The sequence below is a fragment of the Rhamphochromis longiceps genome, linkage group LG2 (genome assembly GCF_057381845.1).
Source record: "Rhamphochromis longiceps isolate RC_006_pf linkage group LG2, R_longiceps_female_GT1.1, whole genome shotgun sequence".
Lineage (NCBI taxonomy): Eukaryota > Metazoa > Chordata > Actinopteri > Cichliformes > Cichlidae > Rhamphochromis > Rhamphochromis longiceps.
In genome coordinates, this window is record NC_140558.1 from 39,563,274 (window position 1) to 39,581,860 (window position 18,587).

At 39.5% G+C, this 18,587-nt stretch overlaps 1 protein-coding gene across 1 annotated transcript; it reads left to right on the plus strand.

Moving 5' to 3' along the window:
* Window positions 1-1,108: 1,108 nt before the first annotated feature.
* cul4b (cullin 4B) lies at window positions 1,109-17,939 on the plus strand. Its single transcript, XM_085428502.1, has 20 exons — window positions 1,109-2,066; window positions 5,432-5,547; window positions 5,637-5,740; window positions 5,826-5,895; window positions 7,277-7,350; window positions 7,440-7,602; window positions 7,816-7,905; window positions 8,691-8,773; window positions 8,857-8,924; window positions 11,682-11,800; window positions 11,891-12,083; window positions 12,197-12,301; window positions 12,385-12,495; window positions 12,607-12,692; window positions 13,607-13,714; window positions 13,803-13,916; window positions 14,008-14,113; window positions 14,205-14,377; window positions 14,458-14,610; window positions 16,954-17,939. The coding sequence occupies exons 1-20, from the start codon at window positions 1,601-1,603 to the stop codon at window positions 17,047-17,049; spliced, it is 2,598 nt and encodes an 865-aa protein (XP_085284628.1). The 5' UTR covers window positions 1,109-1,600; the 3' UTR covers window positions 17,050-17,939.
* The last annotated feature ends 648 nt before the right edge of the window (window positions 17,940-18,587 follow it).

Sequence of the window (18,587 nt, forward strand, 5' to 3'; positions counted from 1 at the left end):
TGACTGCACTCAGTGTGGGAATTACAGAAGGTGCCGTTTGAACTGACGTCATTTCTAAATAAAGAAAAAAATATCGGATAACAAAGAAGCAGAAGTTTGAAACTTATCTGTCCTTGTTTTTGTTGTTGTTGATTTGTTTGGTTTTTTAAATTGAAATTAACTTTATTACAAGTAGTTGACCATTCAAAACATATAGGGCAAACAAACCAAGAAAATTAGTTGTCATGGGTCAAAACAAAAAAATAATAATAAAAAAGGTTGACTCGGTACAAAACCTTTTCATTCATCGATTGCATTATTTATTTATTTATTAAGATAAGATAAGATAAGATAGAACTTTATTAATCCCTCGGGTGGGTTCCTCTGGGAAATTCGATTTCCAAAAAAGCACAGCACCGACAGAAGTTACAGAGTTATACACACACACATATATATAAATACAGAGACAATATAAATAAAATATACGAAGGGGATAAATAGAATAAATAGGAATAAAAATAAAAATACAAGTGAATTGCACATTTCAAGTATTGAGTCTATTGCACCGTTGACTATTTACAAAAGTATTGCACAAAAGGTATTGCACAGTGAGGTGCAGAGGCACTACAGCTTAGTTGTTCCCCCCTCCTTTGTCCTCCTGTTTCCCCTCCCTCTCCCCTCCAGAGAGGAGTTAAACAGTTTGATGGCGTGTGGGACAAAGGCGTTTTTAAGTCTGTTAGTTCTTGTCTTTGGGAGAAGCAACCTGTCACTGAACAGACTCTTCTGATTGTTTATGGCCGTGTGCAGAGGATGCCTGGCATTGTCCATAATGTCCATCAGTTTCTTTAATGTCCTTTTCTCTGCCACTGTCACCAGAGTGTCCAGCTTCATGCCGACCACAGAGCTAGCCCTCCTGATCAGTTTCTCCAGCCTGGATGAGTCCTTCTTTGCTGTGCTGCTCCCCCAGCACACCACAGCATAGAAAAGTACTCCAGCAACCACCGACTGGTAAAACATCCTCAGGAGCTTCCTGCAGATGTTAAAAGATTTGTTTGCGTGACACTTACGTCAAACGTCGAGCCTGGGCGCCATCTTGTGGCCGAAACGGTCACAGCGCTTGGGTTGGTTTAGAAAAAAAGAAACACGCTTGTGCAAAAACTACTTTTGTACAAAGTACTTCCGGTGGGGTCACGGACTAGCTTTTCTGAGCGGATTTTTCCCGTGTTCGCCGACGGCTGTTTTCCTCCCATGTGAGCGTGTTCTCGTAGTTTCTGCGTTTCTCCTGTAAATATTTTTCATTAACAGCCGCTTTCCTCAAACCGCTCACTCTCTGCACGACTTTACGACGCGCTTAGACAAGCGAGGCAAAAGAGGAAGCAATAGCCAACCATCTTTCGTCTCCTGCCAGCAATAACAAGACAGCGACGAGGCTAGGTTCAAGTGGAGCTTCTGTAGTTTGTGATTTATTGTCTGTTTTATACAGGATAGAGGACTTTGGTTTAACCTCTCCGCGTTAAGGCAGATAAAAGCTCTCGGACGCTGAGCTTTTCCCCCCTCCCGGCGACCCTGGAAGTTTCCGATCAGAAGACTGGCTGTTAAGAATTAGTATTCCCGTTTTTTCATGTTTCCAACAGGTTTATCTTCCCCTAATCCCCCACCACCGCCAACCCAGGAGGCTAGACCCGCGGCTACTGATGTCAAAACCGACAGCGGTAACATCACATCTACGAAAAAGAGGAAAATAAACGGCTCGGAGAGGGAAGACACTAGTGACACGATCTCCTCTTCGCCTCCAAAGACCCTGAATTCCTCCTCCTCCTCCTCTTCCTCTTCCTCTCCCACTCCGCTGCACATTCAGAAGAAGTTGAGGTTTGAGGATTCAGTGGATTTCATTGGACTCGATGTGAAAATGGCTGAGGAGGCTGCTGCTGCTGCTGCTTCGTGCTCCAATAACAAAAGCAAAGCCATGTTCCTGCCCGGCGGCGTGGGGCACCACGCAAACGGACTGACGAAAACTGCAGGATCCACCACCTTCTCCAACAGTAAACCCGGTGCTGCCAAGAAACTAGTCATCAAGAACTTCAGAGGTAGACACTGGTGGATGATGGGGTCCAAGCTCCTAAAAAGAAAAAAAAAAAACACACCTTAAACTTACAAATCCCTGCTATATCACAATGATATGGTCCCAGCTGGCCGACACATTTAACAGAGACTAGAGCTCATTTTAAACAGCTATCTATGAGTTTAATGCTTAAAAATTGTACCATAACATAGGACAAAGATATCACGGGCTTTGGCAAACTTGGGAAAAATGTGTATTTCCTTGATTAGTAATCTTGGTAACTATAAATAAGTTAATAAGTCCCTTTGATTTTGCTAAATCAAACCACCTGTACGGATAGTTTAAACCTATAAAGTTAAAGCTGCCAGATCTTTAAATATGCCAGATTTCTGGTAAACATTGCTGCGAGCTGACAGCAGCCATCCTCTCTTTCCAACAGCAGTACCTGCAGCATGGAGGGGTGAGTCTAAAGAGAGGGAAAGCATGTACTCCACTAAAATAATTAAATTGGCTTCTCTTTGTGGGGCAGTAATCGTCTGATCTGTTGGCCTGTTAAGTTGAACACTGGAGGACATTATCACTTGTTTAAGTAGAGGCCCATTTCCACTTACATACCAAAAAAAGAGGACTTAGGTATGTGGACATCCCACCAAACGACAGTTATTAATGACTGTAGGTGTACCATGTTCTTTAACTGTTTTTTGAAAGTTTCATTTGCCTGAGCATAAAATACGTTTGTTTATAAAGTGGCCAGGGGAAAAAAGTAATAGTAAACATTGACAGACTATTATTGCAGGGTTCAATGCCATCGATGGGCTGTAAAACAAACTATGTTAGGCCAGCCTCAAGTCCATCTGGGCCACTGGTGGCGTTTCTATTAATGGATTCAAGTAAAGTATTAGATCTGAAATAAAACAGTCCACTTAAAGGCTGTACGGCCTTCTGGTATTTTGATATATTTACCATTAGGTTGAAGGTGTTGCTTTTCATCACAGAGCAGTTGTTTGCAGTGGAGTGCCGTCTGTTCAACATGAGTGAAATAACAGCACTGACTTCTCACAGTCGTTGTTTTGAAATCCAAGAACATAAATCTTTTTTGTATTTTGTTTCCCAGAAGCTTCGGGTCTGATTATTCTTTAAAGACATCAGGAGCCAAGCAGTTTTTGTCCTCGGGCCATATTTTCCCTATGCGTGCAGTACCGTCATGTATTATAGGGGTCTTCGTTAAAATATCGATTAGTCTTTCATCAAACCGCTTGTGTGGGTAGCTTGAACTAAAAGTGAACATTAAATTGACCTTAGGAGTTATTATCTCGAAATCTTGACTTACTGGCTGAAACTAAGTTGAGAATTTTAAAGAACCCAATTCAAAATTTTGAAATGATAACCTGGAAGTGTGGCTTATTGATCCCTAACATAGCAATGTTTTATATATATATATATATATATATATATATATATATATATATATATATATATATATATATAGAGATAGATAGATATGTATATATATGTATATATATATATGTATATATAGATAGATATAGAGATAGATAGATATAGAGATATATAGATAGATATAGAGATATATAGATATATATATATAAATTTAAATATATAAAAACAGACTAAAACAAACACTGAAAATGAACTAAAACTAAACATTCTCAAATAATAATAATGGCATACAGTCAAGCAAAGTGGCTCTGGAAACTAAGCGAGCTTAAACAAAAATTTAAAATGAAAATTCAAGATGGAATAAAAAGTAATAATAAATTAATAAGAAGAATACAACACTGTAATAGCTCTGGTTGTCACCCCTTGATGATCTTTTCTAAGCCAGGAAAAACCCTGAAATCTGGGCTGCAGCACACATAGCAGAGTATCAGTTAATTGTATTTTATTATTGCAGTCTTCAGGCTCAGCCCACACTGGATTACAAGACACCAGTAAGTAACCAGTGTTAGAGTAGCATCCTACCTTACACGTGTTAAACAAATAATTCAAGCTGTAGAAACAAAGGCAGCAAGTTTTAACCAAGACAAATATCAAATAAATAAATATTGTTTTTTATTTTATTCAGTTATTACAGACAGTGATGCTGAGGCAACTAAGTTATCAGATACATTGCTGGAAAGTTTTTTAAAAAACTACCCATTTTGTATATATGAAATATATTTGTATATATATTAGTAAAGATGTTTACTCTGTAAACACTGCGTCAGCCCTATAAACTGTAAACTGCGTTATTGATTGCTCACCCCAACCCATTTTTCTTCCATGAGAACAAAGAAATCTTCACTTTAAAGATACCTGATCTGGAGTCTTTAGGTTTGACATTTTGTTGGTGCAAATGTGTGTCACAGACCCGATGATACAATATTTGGCCGAGTGTCAGTAAACTGAGAAAAACTGAGGTGCAGTTTTTTTTAATACACTAAAATTCATATTGTGGTTTCAGCTTGTATGGTACAGTTGTTATAGATGGCCAACAATGAGTAAATGAAGACTGGGACCGGGTGTAGTATGTGGGGAAAAAAACAGATTAATACTGTGATAAGTACTTAAACCATCTTTGACTTTAAGGTGACCAGACAAAAACACAAGAACAGCAAATCAAACCACAGAGTTAAAAAAAAATTTAAGAAGTTTAAACTGTGAGAATCTTGCACAAACATTTAAAAAAGCATATTTTTTTAAAGTGCTCTCATGGGATGTCTTATATATTTATAAGACAGAAATGAGAGAATCAAGAGAAAAATTTAAAAGGAGTATTGCAGTGTGGTCTCAGCAAATGTGAAAAAGTCTGTTAGCGTTTGTGAACATGAACTGTAACATTTATTTCAATTAGAGGTACTCCTCATTTTAGCAACATGTACGTTACAAAGTGGGGTTCGTATCACCGTGGCAACCTCGGTATTTTGCCCCAAAACTAAACCAGATTGTTTTCATAATGATAACGTTCTTTAAATGTATATTAAAAATAATCCGTAAAAATCTGTCATGTGTGCAACTTGAGCTGAGCAGAGTGAATCATTTTCCAAAACAAGAGTGGGAAAATGGTAATTTTGCGTGAGAGACCACATGCAGACGGACATAGAAACAAGAGAGGGACATCTGTGTTGAGGAACCCAAATTTGGTTGTGACTTATTTCACAAATGAGTTTCTTTCTTGGTTGGTAAATGCATTTTTCTCTCACCAATGAAAATTCTGGAATTTAAGTAATTCTAGTTAACTGGGAATTTACCAAAAATAAGTTACAGTCAGTCTAAAAAGTTATCACAGACGTATTCACTTGCATTTAGACAGACTGATTATGCCTTCTCATAATCAGTCCTCTAAGTATGAGTGAGACTGGTAACACAGTTCTGTTTTTGTTTTTCTCACAGAAAAGCCCAAATTGCCCGAGAACTACACGCAGGAGACCTGGCAGAAGCTGAAGGAGGCGGTGGAGGCCATACAGAACAGCACGTCAATCAAATACAATCTAGAGGAGCTCTACCAGGTATCCAGACAGACCCGCTGAATTCCCCTATCTGCAAACAGCAACTGTGCCGTTATCATTATTCCGACAGCTCTGTTTTCTCCCCTCAGGCTGTGGAAAACCTCTGCTTCCATAAGATCTCTGCCAAGTTGTACAAACAGCTGAGGGCCGTGTGTGAAGACCACATCAAGGCACAAATTGATCAGTTCAGAGAATATCCTTTCACGGTCTCGCTCGCTGAATCGCATAGAGAAGATGTTGTTATTTTGTGTCCACTGTTGCCTTAACTTTGTTCTCACGGATGCCCTGGACAGCGTGCTTTTCCTGAAGAAAATTGACAAGTGCTGGCAAGATCACTGTAGACAAATGGTATGTTTTATACTGTTAAAAACTGTTAAACATAGCAATTTTTTAAAACTGATTTATAATAGAGTTGGTCGGGGGGCTTGTAAATGAAATATTACAAACAGAGACAAACTATTCTGGCTCTTACATTCCAAGTAGTGCAACTCAAATGCATCTGTCATTAGTCACCCCCCACCCCGGCCCTGTAAATGGACTGTTTTGCAAATATCACTATCTTGGGTTTTGTATGAGGTTAGTTGTGCAATGCCTGCAAGCAGCCAGTCCAGCAGAGTGAGGAACGCTAGAGGAGATGGAAATTTACGACATTACTATAGAATATCTCAAGTCTGCTACCTACGCTAGTGTTTAAAGTTGAATCGCTACAGGGCATCCAGCTTGCTGGCGCAGTAACGGTTTCTTAATCACACACTTAATAAAGAAGCTGTTTAAGTGAAAGTGATCAGGTATCGAAGGAAGTGGGTGTGGTTCTGAAAACTAGCATAACAAGCATATGAAACTTCAATAATAGTAGGCAATTTACATACAGCAGTATGGAGCAGATGCATCTGTGCTAACTAGAGTATTTGACAGCGAAGAGAGAGAAACAAATGTAATGTTAAAAATTAGAATTTTCCTATAATGCCACCACACAACAGACCATCCAGCCCATAATGATAGTTTAGACATTTCGGGTAGTCAGCAGCAGTTAACCCATGTGTTCTCCATAAATTTACTATTTGCAGGTTATCAAATCCTTCCACTAACACTAATACCACAATACATTACTCTTACTGCCTCTGCAGCGCTCTTACTACTCTAAACAGTAAGAAGGATTGCACAGACCCACTTTTTAGTTTTACTGGCCCAAGGTTGTAATACCGTATTTTATTGCTCGAAGGATTTTATATTGATTGAAATTCAATCAGTGAGTTATTAACTGAACAACATATACATTTATTTGAGTATTTATCCTGAGCCAAGTTATGTTTGTCTCATATGTGTGTCTTAAACTTGCTGCCTATGAGTTATCAATTTGATTTGCTGTTCTCTGGTTCAGAATGAGCCTCTGGGGACAGACTATGCGCAACATTAGTCTGCTTACAGCTAAGGCAATGAGTATAGAAATATGTGCACAACCTGATTTCTGACTGATTTCTTCACATCCTAAACAACACATGGATATTCAGGGAATTAAAATTCCCCCAAACTGAAAGAGCTAACGATCTGTTCTCCGTCTTAAAGTGATTTCTGTTCCATTTCTTAACTTTTTAACCACCAACAAATGAAGCTGCAACATCTGAGAAATCTCAGCAGGCTTTGTAGGACCTTTAAACTTCATATGTAAGATTGGAGGAGGTCATCTGAACATTGAAAGCGTGATTAATTGTGTATCTTTGTTCCACAGATCATGATTAGGAGTATATTCCTGTTTTTGGATCGCACCTACGTTTTACAGAATTCCATGCTGCCATCGATTTGGTGAGTGATCAGCCATGTTGTGGTTTTAGCTTCGTACTCGGGCTGATTTCTGTTTTATTGTATGGTGAACGGGTTGTTGTGGTCTTCAGGGACATGGGTCTGGAGCTGTTCCGGTTCTACATCATCAGCGATCTGAAGGTTCAGAGCAAAACCATCGACGGGATTCTGCTGCTCATTGAGAGGGAGCGAAACGGAGAGGCGATAGACCGCAGTCTGCTGAGGAGCCTGCTGAGCATGCTCTCTGACCTTCAGGTAATAGGGCAACTCTTCAAATAATAACCCAGATATTAAGTAGTGACGGTCTAAATGTGTTTTTGAAGATTGTTTGGATTTCCTCCGTTTATTTGAACCACAACAAAAGTGTGTTGTTTGCATGGCTCACCTGCACACGGGTGTGATAAAGTGTCTGTTTCCTGTTGTCAGATATTTTTAATGAAACCTGTGTTCTGTCGGCCTCCTTGGCAGATTTATCAAGAGTCCTTTGAGCAACGCTTTCTGGAGGAAACTAATCGACTGTACGCTGCAGAGGGACAGAGGCTGATGCAGGAGAGAGAGGTGATTTATATAACCTCATACTCGGAACACATTCTTTTTATTTTGTCGTCTGTTATCCACGATTCATTGATCAGCTGACTAAACCAATACTTAAAGTCATTAGTTTAGTAACCCATGAAAAATCCTTGGCAGCTGTTCTTAGAATTCTTGTTAATTACTTCTAACAGAACATCCAACCATTCCCTGGGTTTGTCTTGTCAGATGTGAGGATTTGAAGCTTTTTTGTCACATTTGGTTCTTCTAAGGAATAAATAAGCAACTAATGCCTCAGAAAGGATTCAATATTTTTTGATGTTGTTAGAAATTTTACAAAAAGCCAACCATTTAACCACATGTGGAAATTCATTATAGAAGAGGAGGAACACAGATGTAGCCACTGACCTAAGCATTAGTAAAGCAGAAAGCAGGTCTGGCACCGTAAACGTGTTTTGAGTGAAGCTTTTAGCTCAGCAAAAAAAACATTTGCCTGGTTGAAGCAGAAAGTATATAAAACGTTCACTTTGCAACTGGAAGCTTAGTTTATGTGGATTTTTGGTTGTTGTTTTTTTATACAAAAGGTGAAGCGCAGAGACTTTGTTTTGCAAACGCTCAATTCTTATAGTTTAATTTGAAGAAACTGTAGGGAAAATAAAACTACAAACCTCTCTGTGAAGACTGCCAAATTATCCTCTATGCAAGAAAAACAACTTTTTATGATGTTATGTAATCTTTCGATGGGTAGTTTTCATCTGCATTACAGAATAAGCATTAAAAGCTGTGGTGTGAATGTAAATGTGTTTTTTTAGGTACCAGAATATCTCCATCATGTTAACAAGCGCTTGGAGGAGGAGGCTGACAGAGTAATCACGTACCTGGACCAGAGCACACAGTGAGTGTCGGACTGAAGCGTTCACTTAGCAAATAAACGGTGACAGAGATCAATGCGTAACCTGAGCTTTTTCCTCCTCTCAGAAAACCGCTCATCCTTGCTGTGGAGAAGCAGCTGCTTGGTGAACATCTCACAGCAACTCTGCAAAAAGGTAAACACTTAATATAAGTGGTCACTATATAATAATAAATTATTGTAAAACAAATGAGGGTTTAGCTTATTAAATGTACCTTTTTGTCATTGTTACAGCATATTTTAAATTATGGCAATTTTTTAACAAGATTTTCTCTTCAGTGTGTCTGATTTAAGACATTTTTAGTTTCATATAATGTTGCATTAGTCTTTTTGTTTTTATGTTGTTTATATGAGTAGTAGTTCTCAAACTTGGACCAGTTCTAGGTCCTAAAAGGCTGTTGGGATATAAAGACAGCCTTTTAGCTCACAATATTTGTCAAATTTAAATAAATTACATAGGTAATTTCCATTGTGAAGAATTTGAATTAAAGTCAATGAACAACAAGGTTTACAAAAAAGCAGGCAAATCTTAAGTCCTCATTAAGGCAGATATCTAGTGGCCTGTAACTTTTTTGTTTAAGTCTCTTTGTCTTTCACCGCTTTGTATAGAAAGAGACCTATTGTAACTGTGTGCAGTGATTGTGATGCCATGGCTTCGATATGGTAGCTTCAAAAATGGGTACCAGGGGTCCGTTCTTCGTACCTCGCTTACTACATCCAAGATCAAATCATCGCGCCAACTCTGAGCTCGCTATTCCGGTTCTCCGAACACACCTGTTGTTGACGATTAGTACAGCTGGATGAAGTAATGTGAGATCACTGGGTGGCTTAACAGGGGCTATGCATCGATAGTAGAAACATTGATCGGCAACCCTTTGATTGGTCGGCGAAAATGTCGAAGGAGCGCGCTCGGTATTTTTCGGCAGCAGAGCAAGAACTCTTGAGTGAGGGATTTCAGGAGTTTCAGAGTTTAATTAAAACGCAAGGGAACACTGCAAAGGCTGCAAAAGCAAGGAGCGAGGGCTGGCAGGAAGTTGCTGACAAATCAAACTCGTAAGTAATTTAATAATAATAATAATAATAATGGATTGGATTGATATAGCGCTTTTCAAGGCACCCAAAGCGCTTTACAATGCCACTATTCATTCACTCTCACATTCACACACTGGTGGAGGCAGCTACGGTTGTAGCCACAGCTGCCCTGGGGCAGACTGACAGAAGCCAGGCTGCCATATCGCGCCATCGGCCCCTCTGGCCAACACCAGTAGGCGGTAGGGTAGATTTATTATATTTTATTACATTATATCATATTATATTATATTACATTATATCCTCTTTCACATTAGAGCCACAACAGGACCCACTAGAACATGGGAACAAGTAAAAGTGAAATAAGAATATCCTACAGAATGGTAATATTTATCACTTATATTGCTTTTAGTCTCTTGGAAAGAGACCCTGGAATACTCTGTTTGTTCATAACAACAACCAAGAAAAGGGCAGAGCAGAAGAAGACAGGTGGTGGTCCTGCACCCCCTCGTCAACAAGTTGGTTAAGTGAATAATACCCTCACGGGAAAATCGATATCTCTCTATGAGCACACTGTCGCGCTGAGCTAAAGGATCCTGTCTGTCCCGCAATATACGCTGGATTCTGAAAACTCTCATTATCAATCTTGCACCTTCCGCAATGGGTGGCTCGCGTATACGGACAGGACATGGCTGCGACAGACTTCCCAAATCCACCTTCGCTTTTATAGCCGTGGTCTCTCATCTTGATTACACGAAGTAATTTACTATTATTACTCTAAAATATGAATTACATCTGAAATAATCACATACATGAAATAGAATGATTAATAGTACATTTCCCTTTTTTTAGGAAATGACCTGTGTGTATCTGTATGGAATCAATACAAGAATCAAGTACTGCATTATCTTTAGTTACATTGATATCTTTAGTGGTAAAATATCGCTGTTGCTTTCGTATAAATGAAGCGGACATACCTGAGTGGCCGCGATCTAATCCTGTTTACATAAAGTAAGCCTGCTCCCGAGCAGGTTTACGCTTACGGATCTGTTGCTATGACAGCAAGTCCCGGATGAGCTTCAGAGAACCGAACGATCCAAGATCACGCGAAATCGTCAACAATCAAATCCAGCTAACTTACTTAGCGAGGTACGAAGAACGGACCCCAGGTCTATGACCACTCTGACCAATCAGTCAGTGTCTTCAAAACAACATTCGTGCATCTAGATGGCAACAGGACTATCACTATGCAATTGAACAGAGTCAAGTTAGCAATTGCATGCAATCTGCTTGTGATAATACAGAGATGAACTGTGATAAGTTAAGAGGGAAAAAATCAAATCTGCTGTCGTCTACATACAAAGAAAATCGTATTCACTACTTACATTCAGAGTTTAGCCAGAACATCATGAATTTAAAATAAAAATTCCTTAACAAATAGTTCTCTAGTTACTGCAGGATGGCAGTTTAAATGCAGAATGACATCGGTGCCGAGTAACTTTGATGCGGAATTCTGGGAATATAACCAGAATGCAACCAGTTAAGTCGAGTCCTCTATTGCAAATAGATGGACCTCAAGCGATTTTCACTCATCTGCGCAGACTGACTGATACTGATTGCAACATGTTTGCAATCTGCATGAAAAATTAGACTGCAGTTATTTGTAAACCTTTGGCAATCAGTCTGAGAGTGATTCCAATGAATCCAGTCGGTGGGAATGAAATTAAAGTCAACCTGCTGTCCTAGTTTTTTTACTCTTAGTGAAGCATAAGTGACTGTTCTGGAAGTACCTGATATGTGACTGTCTTGTCTGAACCTCATACTGAGTCTTGATTGACCTCTAGCTGTTATTTGAAACTTGCAGGTCTGACCAACCTGCTGGATGAGAACAGAATTCAGGATCTGTCTCTCCTCTATCAGCTCTTCAGTCGAGTGCGTGGTGGCGTTAGCGTGCTCCTGCAGCACTGGATAGAATACATAAAGGTATGGCAGCTTTTAAATGAAAGACTGAAGAGAAGACAGAATCAATTCACTGTTTTAATTGTTTTTAATGTCTTGAAAATACAAATTCAGGCTTTTGGAAGCACGATCGTAATCAATCCGGAAAAAGACAAAACCATGGTGCAGGAGTTGCTGGACTTTAAAGATAAAGTGGATCTAATCATCGACGTGTGTTTCATGAAGAATGAGAAATTTGTTAATGCCATGAAGGAAGCTTTTGAAACATTCATCAACAAACGGCCAAATAAACCTGCAGAGCTCATAGGTCTGTAACTAAGCATGTTCCCCATTCATAACTGCCACACAGTGAAGAGAAAAATAATAACAATCAACAACAATAATTCTGCCAACATGATAATAATCAACATTTCTCTATAGCAAAACATGTGGATTCAAAGCTGAGGGCAGGAAACAAAGAGGCCACGGATGAAGAGCTGGAGAAGATGCTGGATAAGATCATGATTATCTTTAGATTCATCTATGGTAATGTTTACTGTAACAGTTGTGTAAGTACAGTACTTTGTCCTTTGTGCGGCCTTTATTGTGAGACTTTGATGTCCTTGCAGGAAAAGATGTTTTCGAGGCGTTTTACAAAAAGGACCTGGCTAAGAGGTTGCTGGTTGGAAAAAGTGCTTCTGTTGATGCTGAAAAATCAATGCTGTCAAAGCTTAAACACGGTCAGTTTTCATAGCTTAGTGCCATTTCTTAGCACGTGTGCACACAGGCGCTACATGATGGAATCCTGACAGTGACTGATTGAACTTTGACTCACAACGTTTGTTTTTCAGAATGTGGAGCAGCGTTCACCAGCAAGTTGGAGGGGATGTTCAAGGACATGGAGCTTTCTAAGGACATCATGGTGCAGTTCAAACAGGTAACACTTTGCCTACATAAATAGGCAAAAATGACATTTTGGAAAAGGTTTTGTTCACACATATTGAAGCATTACATGGTGAAAAAAGACAAATCTTTTCATTGAAGTTTTATCAAAAAGAAAAAAATTGCCGACAATGCAACCAAAGTGTTAGCCTACCTTTGCTTTCCCTGAGGGCTTGAAATATAGACATTGTAAGATGTAATTCAACTGTCAGCATAACATAAAACCTGGGGCACATTCAGTCTGAGAATAGTGTCTGGTTTGCACCAGTTCTCCAGTTAAACAACGTGTTTCATGGAAGAGGTGTGAGACAGTAGGCAGCTGGCTTAATGTACGTTTTGTTTTGTGGGTGCGTCAGAAAGACAACCACCAACTACAGTCAGCCAGGACGGATGTGCATATAAACTCTGACGTATTAAAATGCAGACAACAAACTTTCCCTGCTATTGATGCAGAATTAATACATAAGGCGCACTGAATCATTTTTTTGAGGGGAAAAAACTGTATGTATAAAGATGAATAAAAACTGAAAGTATTAACATTAAAGTATTGCAAAGTATCTGACATGTATAAAGGAAACAGAGCGGGAGGATGATAAACACAAATAGAGCCATTTATAATAGAAGTATCTCTGTAATACCTGGTTACTAAAATAGCTCTGTAAACGAGGGTTTGGTGAAATTAGTTTCCAGTGTTGTAAAATTCAGTTTCTTCATATAATTACAGTCTGGTTTGATTTTCTGTCTTCAGACTTGTGTAATTACAATAAAACTGAAAGGGTGGACCCTCACCAACACTGCCTGTTTTCAGTCTAAAATCCTGCTAATGGATTCAGTTTCCTGCTAGTTTCAGTTTACTAAGATTAAAACTTCTTTGTGGGTAGATAAACTCATGTCTTTGTATTTCTGTAGTATATGCAGTGCCAAAACATTCCCGGCAATATCGAGCTGACAGTGAATATCCTCACTATGGGCTACTGGCCAACGTACGTCCCTATGGAAGTGCACCTGCCACCTGAGGTTAGTCCTGAGCAAATACTGAGGGTTGATTTTGTACTTTTCAATATAACGAGCGTCGCTTTGTAACACCTCTCTTATCTTTGTCCAGATGGTGCGACTGCAGGAGATCTTCAAGACTTTCTACCTGGGCAAACACAGTGGCAGGAAGCTGCAGTGGCAGTCGACGTTAGGCCACTGTGTCTTAAAAGCTGAATTTAAAGAGGTTTGAACTCTTTTCTAAGAATGACCTTGTGTGTTTTGCTCACTCAGTGAGCCAAGTTTAATGCTAATCGTCTTGATGTTTCTTGCAAAAGGGCAAGAAGGAGCTGCAGGTGTCACTTTTCCAAACCCTTGTCTTACTGATGTTTAATGAGGGAGAGGAGTTCACCCTGGAAGAGATCAAAGTGGCAACAGGAATAGGTTTGTATTAACACATTAAAGCACTTTTTCATGAAGAAATGGCATCCTCTATTTTTTTCCCAGCCACACTGATCTTTGGGCCTTTCCACAGAGGACAGTGAGCTACGGCGGACTCTTCAGTCACTTGCATGTGGTAAAGCACGTGTCCTCACCAAAATCCCAAAAAGCAAAGATGTAGAAGATGGGGACAAGTTTTCCTGCAATGACGACTTCAAACACAAGCTGTTCAGGATCAAAATAAACCAGATCCAGATGAAAGAAACAGTATGTTTGCTCTCACCGTATTTTTCTAAATTATCTTTCAAGGATCGGAAAATTATTTTTAACTCGCCTCTTTTACTCAGGTGGAGGAGCAAGCCAGCACCACAGAAAGAGTCTTTCAGGATCGTCAGTACCAGATCGATGCTGCCATTGTGCGGATCATGAAGATGAGGAAGACTCTGACCCATAATCTTTTGATGTCTGAAGTGTACAGTCAGCTGAAGTTCCCCGTCAAGGTGATAATCACAAATGATTTTCTGTTTTGTTTTTTTTCTTTTTACCACTCGGTCGTAAAAGCTGATGGGGAATGCCATCACCAGGTGCGGACACCAAAGTTTGTGAATGTGATAACTCGAGTATGAGTCAGCGTAGGGCCTTAAAATTGACACCATAAGTGTATCTACGAGCTTGACCTCAGGTCAAGTTTTCTGAAAATCTCGTGAATGCAATAACTTGAGAACGTAGGATTTTAAAATTGATACCATAGGTGTAACTACTACAAGTCTCAGATGAATTTGAATCTCAGTGACCTCGAACTGAAGGTCTAGTTTTCTGAAAATCTTGTAAATGCAATAACTTGAAAATAAGCCAATTTTAAGTTGATAGGTGTGTCCACTAGGAGGCTGAAATAGCACTGGTAGTTGCCAGTATTTTTAACATACAGAAGGACTACACTGGGTTTAATGCATGATCTAGTAGTAGAAATAATGAGAAGTGAATGTAGCTTTTGAAACCTTCCAAGCTGTGGGGCTTCCTACATGTGAATATTGTATTGGGTATTCACTACTTTCACTTACCATTTCAGTCCCTCTCCTTTTTCGTCTACTTTCAGTCCTCCAGTAAAGGAAGTTTCTTTCATTTGCTGGACAGACCCCCGCTCTTCCACAGTCGACAATTTCAGCTAAACTAGATCTAACCAAAAAAAAAAACCCACTAGGACTTGGCCAGACAGCAGTGACGCTTCGATGTGACAGATTGCTGATTCGGTTTAAAAGTTTGCTTGGACATGATAGGGGGTGACTTCAGTGTTTACCACAAAGAGGAAGGAGTGGGGAAAAATAGTCAGAGATCAAGAAGCCAAAATGAGAAGCCGAGATAGTGGCTGCATTGAAAGTTTCACTTCACGGCAAAGAAGTTCTCTGTATTTTAACACGTTTGCTCTTCACGTACAGGATAAAAGATGCAGTCATGTGAAAAAGTTTTCAGGGGACTCTCTCCATTCCTATAAAGATGCACTTTTTCACATGATTGTCAGGTCACCCATTGGTTTTGAGTTTTGCATTTAAAAGCTTTAACTTTGGTGTTTTTTGTCCACTGTAGTGTTCATTTTATTCTTTTTTTTTTTTTTTTTTTTTTCATAAGAACTATAAGCTGCAACCATATGCAGTACCAGTGTGCCGCACAGACACAAATAGTTCTACATGAGAATTTTTTTGTTTGTTTGTTTATCTACAAGGCTGTAAATCTGTTTTTAATGCTGAAAAGTTGGGCATTTTAAGATGTGACTCTATAGGAATTGGCTTGCTTTGGGTGCCAGCCTCAGGTGACCACTAGAGGAACTGTACAGTCTGGAATTTCCATGGTTGTTTTTTTTTTGTTTTTGTTTTTTTAAAGAAGCAGCTACGCCACAAACAAGAGTGTCAAGAGACCAGTTGTCTCACATGTTTTTGATCCTGCTAAAACATGGGGTGGCTGTAGCTCAGGCGGCAGAGCAGGTCAGCCACTAATCAGAAGGTCGGTGGTTCGATCCCAGGCTGCCTCCTAGCTGCATGCCAAATATCCTTGGGCAAGATACTAACCCCATGTTTGCCTACTGGTGGTGGTCAGAGGGCCCGGTGGCGCCAGTGTCCGGCAGCCTCGCCTCTGTCAGTGCGCCCCCTACAATGTAGCTTGCCAGTGTGTGAGTGTGTGAATGGGTGAATGACTGAATGTAGCTTTGGGGTCCTTAGGGACTGAGTAAAGCGCTATAGATAATGGTCTCCATAGCTCTGTGTAGGAACAATGTTAGACGCTGCTGTTACGCTGTGTTGACCAAATTTAGAATATGACTCTTAGGGGATCGGGGTTTTAAACTTTGGCAGTGTTTAATATCAGCATCCTCCAGTGCAGGGGTCCCCAATCCCAGTCCACGTGAGCCGTTGAGGTTTTAGATCTCACCCTGGGTCAACACACCTGGATCACATGATCACATGAAATTACCAGGCCTCTGGAGAACTTCAAGACATGTTGAGAAGGTAATTTCTCCATTGAAATCAGCTGTGATGGATCAAGGACACATCTAAAACCTGCAGGGACACCGGCCCTCGTGGACTGGGATTGGGGACCCCTGCTCCAGTGTAACAGCGTGTATCAAATAGGGGGGAAACTAACAAAAAAACTATAACCTTTATGCAGGTCTAGAGGAAAAGGAGAAGGTGTTTTAATTTACTTTTTATTTTATGATAAATTTTGGGAAGACTAACATGAATCTGCCTTTTCACTTCTGTTTTTTTTCTATATCACACCTCAAAATATAGCTTGAAATGCTGGCATGTTTTTCATGTTTTAACTCGTGCCTCCTGTCTGTCCTCTCCTCTCAGCCTGCTGACTTGAAAAAGAGGATAGAGTCTCTTATTGACAGGGACTACATGGAGCGTGACAAGGAGAACTCCAACCAGTACAACTATGTGGCTTAGATGAAAGAAAGGTGGATGCAGGTGGTCCAGTCAGGATGAAAGCCGTTCTGAGTGCTCGGTCTCTTAAATCGTCTGCTCCAGTGGATGTTATCCATTATCATCTTCAACCCAGTGACCGACAACTGAATGGCTATAGCTCCACAGGGTTTTTCGTCAGGGGTCTTGTGATCCTGTGGACTGCATGCCTATTGAAAAGAGAATATTGTCCATATTTGTCAGTGCCTCTGAGAGAGCTGGGACAAAGAAGACACACAGATATTGTTCAGTTTGCTCTTTTTTTTTTTTTTTTAAATGGAGAGGAAAAGTATTTATTTTCAAACTTAGATTCTTCTTTGTCCTTGGTTTGCATCAATATGCTCTTTGTTATCAAGTCACTATTTTTTTTCTTCCTTTTTGTTCATCCAGTATCCCAGGCAAATGCTAACACACCTAACAATGCTCTAAATGTACCACATGTTTGAGAGAGAAAAAAGGATAAAAATTAAACTGATGCTTGTTTCTTTTGTCAGTGTCAAAAGTGGGACTAACATTTAAAGTAGGGAACTGGAAATTTTGGGAATTTCTGTGGCAAATGTGTGATCCTGCATCAGCAAAGTTTTACAGTTTCAAGGCCATGTAGCCCAGTGATATAGCGATGTTTGTAATCACACAAAATGTGCCAAAAATGGAGCACTTCTTGTTGTTATAGGCTATAATGAAGCTGCTAAGGCAGCCCACTTGTATAAGTAAACACATTTAAGTTTCTCTTTTGCTTTTTCTTTGAAGGTCATTTTTGTACATGCACCACAAAGCATTTTAAATAATCTGACATGGCAGTCCACTTTGTGTTAGGTTTTTGATGACCCTTAGTAAAAGCACAATACGATGAGAGTCCACATTCAATGTCATTACTACACACTTTTTTTCTTAAGTCTCCCTATCAGGCTTACTGAAAAGTGGATGGAAAACGCCTCAACATATGAGGCAGACAATGATTGATCAGATATGCCGTTGTTTGTATGAGTCTGTTAGATTTCTTCAGATTAAAATAACTGTTTCAGTGGGTTATGTCATGTTCAATCACTGGTTTTCAAACACGTGTAATTATATTTAGGGTGACCAGATCCCAACTATTTCAGCGTATGACTATGTGAGGCTGGGTACTAAAGCTGGAAAGAGAGTCTAAGTTAAACAGATGTTATCGGTGTGATGCTGATTATGTGATGGACAGATGGAATATTTTATATTAAAGCAATTTACACCTTGTAAGCTTAAATATAAGCTAAAGTTTGTTTTTAATGGGATGGCTTCTATAATCCCATTTTCTATATTGTCTGCTCACGTTTTTGTTTTTTTTTTGTTTTGCAATAATGGTTATCCATCAATCCACAGAAAATAACATCTCTTTTTTTGAGCCATACAGTACTGCGCAAAGGTCTTGAGGCATGGTAATAAATAGGTGCTGTGATTTATTGAGGCAGTAAACATACATGGAAATACAGTTAATAAGAGGATTTTTTTTTTCCTTTTCTTAAGGACATGAGTTTCAGATTGTGACC

Excerpts from the sequence above, each read along its gene's own strand:
- cul4b (XM_085428502.1), top strand. The coding sequence starts at position 1,601 with ATGTTTCCAACAGGTTTATCTTCCCCTAATCCCCCACCACCGCCAACC. Across the intron at positions 2,067-5,431 it reads AGTCATCAAGAACTTCAGAG|AAAAGCCCAAATTGCCCGAG; the intron begins GTAGACACTGGT and ends TTTTTCTCACAG. Across the intron at positions 13,715-13,802 it reads AAGTGCACCTGCCACCTGAG|ATGGTGCGACTGCAGGAGAT; the intron begins GTTAGTCCTGAG and ends ATCTTTGTCCAG.